General features: G+C 43.9%; 1 protein-coding gene across 2 annotated transcripts in view; it reads left to right on the top strand.

Annotated features, from left to right (window-relative positions):
* LOC119655348 (myosin light chain kinase, smooth muscle) overlaps nt 1-13,560 on the top strand; it is a 134,451-nt gene that overhangs the window by 13,221 nt on the left and 107,670 nt on the right. Inside the window, exon 2 of one of the 2 annotated variants that reach the window (XM_038061200.1) lies at nt 4,010-4,318. In XM_038061200.1, coding sequence (XP_037917128.1) covers nt 4,255-4,318 — 64 coding nt within the window. In that variant the 5' untranslated portion in view covers nt 4,010-4,254. Of the gene's footprint in view, nt 1-3,704; nt 4,319-13,560 lie in introns of those variants that run through there. The other variant, XM_038061201.1, reaches the window with a different exon arrangement.

The following is a 13,560-nucleotide window of genomic DNA, read 5'->3' as shown; positions in this document are numbered from 1 at the left end:
ATCGCGTCCGCTATGATTCCGGACATCTGGAATTGCGCCTCCAGATGGACAAACCACAGCTCCGGCTTCCTTCGCCAAAAAGGAGGGACGCGCACAGCGAAGGCGGTCACTTGCGGGTCCAATGGGGCTGCCGCGTCTTTGTTGTCCAGAAACATGACAATAGCTAAGTTAAACGGTGCAAGATGAGTCGAGGACGCGGCTGTACCGAATTAGAGCAGACCCTAATTTGACGATGGCAGACCGCACCCCCAAATGCCCGTACGAAAGAGAAAAGAAAAACCACCGATGCACTCCGGAGCGGATGCTTGACGTGCAGACCAAAAATAAAAAACTCGCCACGAGAGCGGAACTCCAACGACGAATTTTAAAAAGAATATCGTCACCGTCTCTTGCGGCGGTTCTATATTTATTTATGCTTCAACTAGAAATTCAGGACACGGAAGGAATATATCAAAATTTTACAACTTTAAAAAAAAACTTTTTCTTTGCGGCGGCTTGCACTGACAGTGTTTTCGAGATTGGGGCGCCTGAGGGTGTGGATGATCCTTCTCGACGGCTCCGGCTCCCTACGGTGACGTCGTCGAAGTCAGCTTCCGCTTCTTAGAGGCTGGTGGCTCAACGGACTGATCAATGATTTCAGCACTAGACATCGGGGGCACAAAAGAACCAACGGAATTTTTCGCGTCTTCCAGTCGGCGCTGGTACGGGACCTCCTCTGCAGAGTTCAACTACGACAGCGGCGTTCCACGGAATGAATTCCTTGCGATTCGAAGCTGCGTTCACGGTACTGCGTCTGGCTCCTTCTGGCGCATTTTTTAGCCACCATTCACTGTCTTCGCAACGAGCGGCACAAAAAAAACAGCCTGAACTAGCCAAGCTGCGATATCGGCTCTCGCTCAAGTCCAGACTGCGCTGCCTCGCTCTATCTGGGCACAATAACTCACAATTGCAAATTTCCGCACAAACCTGCCTCTTTTCTTCGTTCCAATCAATCGGGAATTATCCTCGAACCGGGCCAGTTCTTCGGGGTCAACAATTTAATTAAAACATTTTTATTTATTTTACAACTTATTTTTACCGTTATTATTTTAGTTTTAGATAAAATACAAATGAAGTCAACCAGTCCGGTCGATGGTTCACCACTTAATAATTATTCAATTATTTAATACTATTATATGTCACAATAGTTAGCAAAGGCCTACTACTCTTTTTAATCGGCCTCGTAGGTAGTATGAAACTGTACGGAGAACACCGGTGGTGACATCTGTCAGTCGAATTGCTGGGCCCCAAATGTTCCGACGTTATTCTGACGGTTCGTCCGGTGTAGGTGACTTTTCTGTCAAACTCTACCTCCTACCTTTGCATTCTTGTTCATTATTTTGACACCAAAAAAGGAAGACTGTGGTCATTTCCGTCCCCATTGTGAATGCATTTTTTTATGGGATCTCGGATCATTCTTCCCATGATGTCGATATCGTCAACATAGACCAGTAGTTGTGTGGACTTAAAGAGAATCGCACCTCTTAAATTTACGTCAGCATCACGGATCACTTTCCCGAAGGCCAGGTTAAGGAGGACGCATGATAGGGCATCTCCTTGTCGTAGACCGTTGTTGATGTCGAATGGTCTTGAGAGTGATTCTGCTGTTTTTATCTGGCCTCGCACATTGGTCAAGGTCAACCTAGTCAGTCTTATCAATTTCGTTGGGATACCGAATTTTCTCATGGCCGGGTACGGTTTTACCCTGGCAATGGTATCATAGGCGGCTTTTCAACAGTTTTTCCATCGCTTGCCACAGAGAAAATCTGATCTGTTACTGATTTGCCTGGAATGAAGCCTCTTTGGTATGGGTCAATGATCTTCTGGGCGTATGGGGCTATCCGGCCTAGGAAGATAGACGAGAATATCTTATAAATGGTACTCAGAAACGTGACACCTCTATAATTGCTGCACTGTGTGATATCTCCCTTTTTATGTATGAGACAGATGCCTCTTTGCCAGTCGTCACGCATTGATTCGCTGTCCCACACCTTGAGCATAACTTGATGAACCACACTAATTGATCGCCTCCATATTTAACCAATTCGGCTGTAATTCCATCGGCTCCTGGCGACATATGATTTTTTAGCCGATGAACTGCACGGACTGTTTGTTGGTGGCAGTATTTCTCCGTCGTCTTCAGTTGGTGGGACCTCCAATTCTCCGTTGTTCTGGTTGTTCAATAGTTCATCAAAGTACTTAACCTATCGCTCCAATATGCCCTTTCTGTCGAAAATCAGACTTCCCTCTTTGCCTCGGCAGGATGAACATCGAGGTGTGTAAGGCTTCATCCTGCTGACTTATTGGTAAAACTTCCTCGCCTGGTGCGATTGCTCCACATTATTGACTTAGTTAAATTTTCTACGTTTTTTTAACTAAATGCTACTGCAATGTCCCCGGTATCGTTTAACAAATGTAGTTCCCTTGACAAACCCATATGGAAGAATTTCTGGTAGTGCTGTCAGGTTAGTTCTTGTTCGTTTCTTTAATTGCAAAGGAGAACCTAGCCTTCCCACAGCATAACTCTCTCAGCGCACTCTCCCATTTGCGTTGTCGAAGTTGTGGAGATGAGGGGTCGCCCAGCTGTAGCTAGAATCAAGCGTGGCACACTAAATAAAAAATTGGTTGGGAGAGCTGCCTTCGGGAATGCCATGGACGGGTTCCAAAGATTTGAGCCATCTATATTCCGCCCTCTTCATCCTTTGCCCAGCCGTCACAGGACTTTGGAGAAGCTAGAAATCGAGGCTTCAAATAGAAACCAACAGGATTGCATAGGTTAAAAAACTTTAGTGGCAAAAAAAAAAATACATTCAACCCCCAACATTTTGATAAAAGATACATTTCTAATTACGTGGCCTTACTGAGCGAGTAGATATAGTATTATCTGGTTTCTCCTTATTACTTCCTCTTAATGCCAATCTATGGCATTCGCACATTCCCCTGCTTGATATCTTGAGTCATCCATATTCACTCCCTTTCAACCGCCAGAATATCAAAAGAAGCATTGAAAGTTTTGTCATAGTTAAAAATTAACTTTCAGACTCACAGTCGCAGTCAAATAATCTTTTAAGATAAGGCAGTACGACGTAATATTAAAAGACAGATACCAGTTACAAAGCTACATACTGAGACCCAAACAAAGTAGTCTTGAAACGAAGTATTCCAATAAGATGATACTAACACCTTCGCTCATACAGTGTAAAGCCATTGAACCGTTCTCAAATCATACATACTCTGCCTAAACTTATAGCTTCAATAAAGATGGCAATCTTCGGTAGATAAGATGGGTATGCAACCATTTTCTGTCATTTGCATAAGATTGACTATGCAGTTGGCGTCTATTCAATTGAAGATTGCGGGTCCAGAGTGTTTATTTATTATTATGTAATTAATGATAATTAAAAGAACCTGCTGTTCAAAATGCCAGTTAGTCGTAAGCCTATTAAATAACTTTATCAATTTCCTGGCACATAAATATAAAATCTTTTGTTGGATAAATTCAGGCCTGGGTTATTTACTCATTATAAGTGCGTGTCGAAACCGCAACGACTCATTAAATTCACAGTTTACAGTGCAAAAAAAAGCCTTCCCGATTACCACATCTTAAGGAATTCTCAACTGAAAATATCTTTCCCACTCTTCTCGCGCACTTTCCCGAAAAAGCTCAACTGAGATAACTGAGATAAATAAAACTCTTTTTGTCTGTTATCAGCCGTTGAAAACTGATAACAATCCAACGCTTTTACATCATGTGTACATATAGAAATCGAGCTGCCCCGATAATTGCACCCAACCACCCCGAAGTGTTAGTAGATTTCAAATTGTTCTGAAGGTCGTTTCGTTAATTCACCACTCGCACGCGGAAAAATGCTTTCGATTAGGCGATGATTCGGTGGCGTTGAAATGAGTCCGCATTGTCATTGCTTTCGGCTAATCAAATAATTGTTTATTTGATTTCTTTAATTCTCAGAATCTAACTCAATCTAGTCAATGATAGAATTAGAATTAGGATGCCGTGTGAAAAGTGGTTCGATCGGAATTCGGTGTAAATTCGATTAAGTTCTTGCCGCGAGTGATTGTGATTCAAAGTAAATAGAAATAAAGTTGAAGGAAAAAGAGAGGAAAGTGCGGAAAGTTTCTAAAGTCGTAATTGAAATATAATAATCTGAGTGAGTTGAAGTGTTGCCATTCATATTGGTGGATAACGACGTGGATATGGAGAACGGAGAAAAGGATAAATCAACTCTCATCTACATTGATGACAAGGACCCTGTAGGACGTAAGTAATGCCCGACATATCGCCTCCTTGTTGTCGTAACCATACCCTTATCGAATAAGCTACTAATTCAGAATAACAAGTTATGAATACTAAACAATGGAATTGGAGTAAATTACATTTCGATGTAGATATCTAAAAATAGAAATGAAACGTGGTCAATTCGTATTAAACTACTTGGAGCTCCAATCCATGAAAATACTTTGAAAGCGTACGTATTTCAATCAACTAAAGAACGATTCTTTTTATTTATTTATTTTTATAAACAAAAATGTGGCAAAAATTTGTAACTAGCCGAGAAAACATCCATCAATGCTGTTAAATTCGCTACATTTCCTTCCCGTTTGTCTCGATCCTGGGTCCTTTGTAATCAACTCAAAGTAACACCTAGCATCACGCTCTCCCTCGAACTACACCTTGTCGAAGTGGGGGAGTATTGAGGTAATTTATTACTACCCTAAGGGTCTCCACGAACACATGAAAATGGAAACAAAGGATTGAAACTCTCCAAGTGATAAGAAGCTTGAAACATATACTGCGGAAGAAGTTTCGGGCTTCTAAGAATGACGCTGACCTTGCTCACTTTAAGACTATACGCTCTACTTGAAGTCAATGTTTAGAAAAGCGCGTAAAAGGTACCTATCGAGCGTCGAAGCCGCCCTTGCCCGCGGTAACTTAAAATCCTTTTGGTCTCACCCTCGCAATTCTCGTAATCCAACTCAATCTCTCCCTTTTTCTATCAGCTTCGCTGACTCCACTGCCAACTCCCCACAACAATCCTGCGACCTTCTCTGCCCCTACTTCTCTTCAGTGTTTTCTCCCTCGAGCCCTCCACCCTCTACACCTTTCATATCTACAGACTCCTCCGAATCTCTAGCCATTCCTCTCCTTATGCCTTCCTTGGTTGAGTTTCTCATTGGTAATCTCGGCCCCAATATCGGACCTGGCCCCGATGGGCTTCCTAATCTCTTATTCCTTAACTGTAGAAAACACATTTTCCTCCCCCTGAGTATAGTCTACATCAAACGTCTAGATGAATGCTACCTTCCCCGTCTCTGGAAAGAGGCCCTTATCATTCTTATCCTCAAGAAGGGAGACCCTTCGCTTGCTGTCAACTACCGCCCCATTTCTCTTCTCCCCTCTTGTTCCAATATCCTGGAAAGATACGTCAACGACTGGTTGACCGCGCACTTCGGTCACCTCATTGCCAAAGAGCAACATGGTTTCGCGAAACATAGGTCAACGGCTTCAAATCTTCTGGTCTTTACCAACTTTGTTGCTAAAGGCTTGAATTCACGACAGAAGGTACATGCTATTTATACCGATTTCTCCAAAGCCTCTGATAACGTTTACCATAACATTCTCCTTTTTAAACTTTCATTACTAGACTTCCCTCCCTCAGTCATCTCCTGGCTTTCCTCCTATGTCTCATACCGTTCCCGCAAAGTTTCTTTTCATGGTCGCTCATCTGGTTCCTTCTCTCCTTCCTTTGGTGTTCCCCAAGGCTCTATATTTGGCCCCTACTCTTCCTGTTTTCTATCAATGACCCCACCTCCATCCTCACCTGTCCGTATTTGCTTTACGCAGACGACCTTAAATTGTTTGCCTCTGTTTCATCTCCGTTGGACTGTGCTCTCTTACAGTCCAACCTTGATAATTTAGTCCGTACTTAAACCCTCCCCAACATCCTTTTCCTATTCTCTCAGTGGACAACCCCTTTCACTGCTGACCTCCTTCAAAGACCTGGGTGTAATATTCGACGATAAACTTCGTTTCAATTCCCACTTCGTTGACATCATCAATAGAGCTTCCAAAACGTCTGGTCTTATCCTACGTTCCTCCTCCGACTTTACCTCAATTCAGCCCTCCTTAACACTCTTCAATTCCCTTGTCAGAAACATCCTTGAATATTTCTGTGTAGTCTGATCCTCCTACCACATCCGTGACTGCCACGCTCTTGAACTTGTACAACGCAAATTCACCCGGGCCCTCTTTTACAAAAAGAACCTTCCACGGGTTGATTTCACGACTCCGCACCCTCAATCTCCCCTCCCTACAGCAACGCCGTATCTTCCTTGATATGTGTACTCTTTTCAAACTCTGCAATTGTCTGATCGACTGCTCCGCCAACTGGGATATTACTTCCCGTATCGCCTCGTCTCATAACACACGTAGTGCGGAAATTTTTGATATATCCTTCGCGGAGCTCGAGATTTACTTTCACTCTCCGATCCCGAAGATTTGCCGCTCCTAAAATGCCCTACAGCTTGGGTCCTTTGATTCTATTTCCTTCTCTAGTTTTAAGCGTAAAATAAGCCATTCACTTGCTCCTCCCTCTGAGGACAATATTTAATAAGGAATTTGCTTTCTGTATATTGTCCTCATTAAATAAATAAATAAATAAGTCACAGACTTCGAATCGCGGCTTTGAGAATTCAGGTTGTGGCCGAGGCACGGATTTTGGAGGCCTCATCAGATTTATGTTCCCCCACGGAGAAATCAGTAGAAGACAGGCTCTCCACTTCAGCGGAAAACCTAGACCCGGTATCTACAGCGCGGTCACCCAGAAAGGATAGTACAAAAACTCCCTTAATGAGAGGAACTGGAAACCTACCTACGGCCAACCTATCGGTGACACTGTTGCCTAACTCTTCCAAAAAACAAAGGAAAAACGGCAAAAAGAAACTGCAGCCGCAAAAGAGGAGGGATTACAGGCTTGCCAGTTAGAACTTTCTCCTCCGCCTCTACCACGGAAAAGCGAAAGAAAGGGAAGCTGGTGATGTGGACGCAACTAACCTAATTCCGGTATGTAGAAACTGATCCATGAACGGACACTGTGAACCACGGAAGGCTCCCAACTGACGACAACGGAAGGCACAGCGAAAAAAGGCGAAGTCTTTTAGTAATAAGGACATGGCGTTGCAAGAAAAATGAACTTTCGTCGGTGTCATTCAGACTGAACGCAGCATACTTTTTAGTTAACGGCGGCTTTCATATTAAACTACACTTATGTATATCCACAAACATAACAGTTAGTCAAATTAACCTACAGCATGTCAAAGCTGTGGTCAAATCGTAGTATAAGTCACAAGGCGAAACGTGGATTGGTACCCACGATGGAGCATAAAACCTAGGAACCGCTGCTCAACCAACACCAACAGCTCTACTACCAAACCCTATCTCCATCTCTACGTGGTGACCGCTGGGAAGGATGAATGCGAGTCTCCCGCGCCTAAAAACGGGACAAATTGTACCAACTGGTCCTCCAGGTTGGGGGTTGGGTAGGGCTGACAACCCTACACGGAAAACAATTTGTTACGAAGCCACAACAAGAGTCCCGAACTGGAAAGATAACACAACGACGAAACCGGTAACGACAAAGGAATAACAACTTGCCCATTTTCTCATGGAACGTGCGCTCCCTGTACAGAGATGAAACTACGAAGCAGCTAGCCAATACCCTGTTCCAATATAGGTCTGATGTTACAGCGTTACAGGAGACAGGGACCGGTATCCTGGAGAAGAGTCACTACACCATATATTATAGCGGCCATCCAGTGAACCATGTGCTCGGAGTTTCTTAGTCAGCCAAAAAATGAAAACTGCTGCTATCGGCTTTGAAAACATAAGCGAACGGCTATGCACTCTACGCTTGCGAGGCAAATTTAGAAATATAAGCCTCATTAACGCTCGCTCCCCCACAGAGAAGACTGCAGAGTCGGAGAAGGATACCTTCTAAGAGGCAGTAGAACGAATACTCGAAGCCTGTCCCAGATATGATATCAAAATCATACTTGGGGCTTTTAACTGCCAAGTAGGGACGGAGCCCATATTCAGGCGATACGCCGGCTCCCATAGCTTACATCAAAATACAAATGCTAACGGACTGCGGATTATTCAATTAGCAGTGTCACACGAAATGGTTGTTGGAAGTACCTGGTTTGCACGGAAAGCGGTCCACAAACACACGTGCGCCTTTCTAGACTAAATTGACTTTCAACTAAATTGACCAGGTGTTGATCGAACGCCGCCACCTCTCAGCCTTGATGAATATCAGAACATATAGGGGCCAATATAGACTGGAATCACTATCTCGTTGGCATGGTGCTCCGAGCTCGAATAACAACACTACCCAAAATCCCCAATAACAATCAGGTGAGAGTTAACATTGAAGCCATCCACAACACAGCCCTCCACAACACCTAAAAGGGAGGAAATGGATGCCGGAATAACCGCAGTCAACAGAGATCCTGGAGATGAAGCATCAACAAATGATCTCCACAATCACCTGAAGGACGTTATCATAAATACAGCCACATACATACTTGGCCCCAGCCGCAAAAAGAGTCGGAACGGCTGGTTTGACGATGAATGTAAGCTAACAATGGAACGGAAGAATGCTGCATACCGAGTATTGTTGCATTCTCAAAAGATGCAGGCACGCGCGGAGACTTATCACGAACTCCGGCGAGCGGAGAAATGACTTCACAAACGGAAAAAGAAAGCCTGGAAGAACCAACAGGTCTGTGAACTCGAAAAGTACAGGAAGCAACCGCACCAGGCGTGGAAGTTTCACCAACAAGTCAGCAGGATGAAGCCTTACACATCTCGATACTTATCCTGCCGAGCCAACGAGGGAAATCTGATTTCCGACAGAATGGGCATATTGGAGCGATGGATTGAGTATTTTGATGAACTGCTCAACAGCCAAAATATCTACAAGTTGGAGGTCCCACCGACTGAAGACGGATAAATGCTAAAACCACCAAACATGGAAGAAGCAGTCCTTGCCATCCATCGGCTTAGAAACCAACAGTGAACGGAATCAGAGCCGAATTAGTTAAATATGGAGGCGACCAACTTCAACAAGCGATTCATCAACTTATGCTCAAGGTGTGGGACAGCGAATCAATGCCTGACGACTGGCAACGTCTGCCAGTTATCTGTCTCAAACATAAAAAGAGAGATATCACACAGTGCAGCAATTATGGAGGTATCACGTTGCTGAATACTGTCTATAAGATATTTTCCGGTCGGTGCCCCCTACGCCCGGAACATCATTGGCCCATACCAAAGAGGTTTCATTCCAAATCAGGAACAGATCAGATTTTCTCTCAGTGGCAAGCAACGGAAAAACTGTTGAAATATGGGCATCAGTTGCACCATCTTTCCATCGACTTTAAAGCCGCCTGTAACAGCATAGCCAGGGTAAAACTGTATACTGCCACGAGATAATTCGGTATTCCGACGAAATTGATAAGACTGACTACGCTGACCCTGACCAATGTGCGAGGCCAGATAAAAGCGTAGAGAAAGTGATTCGCGAAACAGGTGTCAATGCAAGGGCACCATTCTCTTCAAGTCCACACAACTACTGGCCTAGGTTAATGATAGTGACATTATGAGAAGAACAACCCGAGATGTACAGTCTACCTTCATCCAGGGGGCGCAAGTTCTCAAAGAACAAAGAACCACCAAAATCAAATCACACCGGTCAAACGAAAATAATAAGAGATAAGAGACTACAACTTTGAGACCGTTGATAACTTCTCCTTTCTTGGGCCAATAACAGCTATGACGATGAAATCCGTGCACGGTTGTTGGTTGCCAACAGAGCCTATTTCAGCTTACAAAGTCTGTTTCGCTCGAAACGCCTAACCATAGGGTCAAAGCTAGTACTGTACAAGACTATGATCTTGCCAGTCCTTATGTATTCCTCATAAACCTGGATTCTTATCGAGAAAAATTGCAAGCTCTTGGCCGCGTTCAAGAGAAGAATCCTCCGAAGAATTTTTTGTCTTCTACATGAGGTTGGACGATTCCGCTTTTAGGGATATCGAATTGGTAGACCTCGGCGCCAAACCGGGGTGTTTGGAGTTCCTTACTGAGACAGGCCTAGATCGGATACCGGTTATTGCGCCGTTGATGATGATGATTAGTCTTAGCCAAGAAATAGAACAATAAATACTAATTATTGGAAGATGACTTTATAATATAAATACCAGACTCCTGTGTTGGATTCTGGGGTCTGACCCTTACGTAATTCTCCCAAGATTCGTAGGCTGTTCATAATATACATGTTGGCCAATATGCGCTTTGGCTCTCTGTCCGGCATCATATCTTTCTGGGAAGACCCACTGATCGCCCAATTTCTTCTTTTTCTTTTTTTGAGCCTTCGTCCCGTTCACAAGTTCGATAGGCTTGCCGTGATCGGCTTTGCCATATGGTTCTATTAAAAGCCCTGATCTGGATGCGATCGCGAGGCTTTCAAATACCCATCCACCGTATGAAGCCATTGTTGTTTCGGCCGGCCTTATGGTCGCTTACCATTCGAGTTCGATATTCACACCAATCTTGGCAAATTAATTCTTGTTAGCGCGAATAACGTAACCATATCATCGAAGACGCCTCTCTCACAGTTTTTCCATTTCGGATGTGATCACAACGTGTTATGCCACTAGTGCAACGCAACATCTTAGTCTCCATTACCGCAAGATGCCGTTCATTGTCTTTTATAGTCAACGAACACTCAGAACCATAGAGGGCGACAAGGTAGACGATTTCGGGGCAAATTTTAAATTGGAGATGATCATTGATAAGTTGATCACAAAGCACACCAGTTGTGGAACGGCACTTCATCCAGGTTGCGTTAATACGTGAAGCAATTTCTTAAAGCCGTTTTCCATTGACTGGTAGCAAATATTTAAATTGCTCAGTTCTGGTCAGGTCACTACCGCTGACAATGATTGTGCCCGTTTCATGGAGATCGGTCATCAAAAATTCAGTTTTATTCAAATTCAATCTGAGCCGTGTTGCATGAGGCGATCATTCCCTTTTTGGACGAGTTGCTCGAGATCATTTTTGCTATTTGATGCTAGGAAAACATCATCTGCATAAAGGAGTGTGTAGGACGCTGGACGACCATAACAAGAACAAAGAGAAGTGGTGAGAGGGCGCTTCCTTGATGAACACTAGCAGTGACACAAAACGGTTTTGATACACCGGCCATCGTGGATCGTGGTAGAGCAATTGAGCATACCAGATGAGTTCGTGTAGTACACGGTCAAACATTTGCTGGCAGATCCAGAAATGTAATGTAAAGAGGCCGATGCTTTTCATAGTGTTTTTCCATGAGTAACTGGGCAGCGTGTATTTCGTCAGTAGTTTCCCAGCTCTTGACAAATCCGGCTTGATTCACGGTTATTTCAACGGTTTCGCGAATACGGTTGTCAAGGATGCGTTCAAAAATCTTCCTGCTATAGCGACCGGATCGGACGGTAATTTGAACATCCTGCTGGACTATCTTTTTTCTCCATATTGGAACTGTGATACTTTCTTGCCAATCAGAACATGTTCTACCTTCCTGAATAACTCGATGGAAGAATTCAGCTCTTCATTTTCCTGAGGTCAGATACGATATCGTCAGGTCCTGTTCATTCGTTTTAGTGCTTCCTCGACATCAGTTGCACTGACAAGTGAAACTGCTCTAAATGTCGACAATACTTGTGGATAGAGAATTCCCTTGCATGAACAGCATTAGAGTTGTCGTGCTTTTTAAAGTCCGGCTCAATAAGTTACGGTAGGCGGGTCACTGAATGGGTGAACACGATCCAGCCAGGAAAGTCTATAAGGGCAATATCTATGGTAGAAAAAGAAGACGAGGCAGACCATGTCTGAGTGGGGCGATGGCGTAGGTCAGGACGCCAGACAGCTTTTAGGGATATCGAATTGGTGGACCTCGGCACAAAACCGGGATGTCTGGAGTTCCTTATTAAAGCAGGCCTAGACCGGATACCGGTTGTTGCGCCATTGATGATGAGTGTACCCGATAAGAAACAGGAGACAGGTTTAAACGAAGGCTTGGAGCCTTTATGTAATAGGGGTGGTCACCTTCCACGCGTTGCTCCATATATTGGCATAGAAAGAATATTGACGGGAAGTAAGCTGCATTCGATGTTGGTGCTAAGGTATTCGTAGTCCAAATTTCAAACAAAACAATATGTAGAGTGACTTTAAGCTCGGTGCTACAGGCGGCAGAAACAACGCAACAAATATAAAGAAATTTATTGACACCCTCGATGTTCTGTAATGCTTTGACCGGTCAAACTGAGAACTTTGATTTTGTTTGTATTTATCCTCAAATTGTTTCTCAGTTTCTCTTTTTCCAAATCCAGTGCCACTGGGTGAAGGTTCTGGACTGATTGACGCACTCACAACGGAATCTTGACGATCACCCCCTTTTTTTCACACTCTGAGAAAAATCTCTGAATTCTAAAATTTTTGGATGAATGGAAGAATGCAGAAACAACCAAAGAGAGCGTCAAACCCAGCGGCATTGATGGCTGACATGATTTCGAGATTCAAGATACATACTCGCTGCAACTAGCCATTTCATCTACAGAAGGTAGAAATTCACTAGATGTTACACATTTAAAAGCGGTGGTAAAATGATCCCTCCACCTCTTAAGCGGCAGCTTCAGCCACCATGACTAGCGCAATTGCTAATTTCTTTTCAGCACAACTCAGTCTGTAAAATACTTTGTGCGATTTGCAGCAGTGTCTCAGTTCAAGTGCTACTTTCGCCTCCGGCCGTAGTGGCAACAAGTTCCGTTCCTTACACTCCTCGATCTGCTTCCAAGTCCTGGCAATCCGGCGGACTTTCGGGGCGTGATTAGAAACTTTACTTGCACCGGAGAGAAGAACACTTTTGACGGCGACCCAGTACTCATCAATATTCTTTGGCCAGTTGCTCAATATGTCTGTAGTCCTGTCAGAAAGTAAAAGAAGAAAGTTTTTCCATTGCCGAACGGCAGTCAAATCCCATAAGTGAACCATGTTAGGATTCTGTGGCAATCGACCATGATCTCGCTCGAAGCTGATATAAAAACCAAGCCTTCTCGAATAGTGTGCCGCCAATGACAAGGCGATGGAGGTTGCAGCTAAGCGCAAACCTACCATTACCTACCATCATTGCAATAACAGTCCCTAAAACGGTGTTTGCACACATGTACATGTCCGAGAGAGATGTTATTAGAGCGCACCTTCGCAATCAAATCACCCATTATGATCGCAATGTCACCTTCAGGAAGCCTATCCTGGATTGCGTTGAATTACTGCATTCTTCATTCTGGACCGGAATCTCGCATTGGAGATCCTTTTCGAAACCGATTCCAAAGTGATGAGGTTTCGTCTTGCAGTTGCCGTCAGGCTTTCCGAAGTACAATAGTACAGTGCCACAAAAGGGA

The sequence above is a fragment of the Hermetia illucens genome, chromosome 4 (genome assembly GCF_905115235.1).
Source record: "Hermetia illucens chromosome 4, iHerIll2.2.curated.20191125, whole genome shotgun sequence".
Lineage (NCBI taxonomy): Eukaryota > Metazoa > Arthropoda > Insecta > Diptera > Stratiomyidae > Hermetia > Hermetia illucens.
This window is presented reverse-complemented; position numbering and strand designations above follow the sequence as displayed.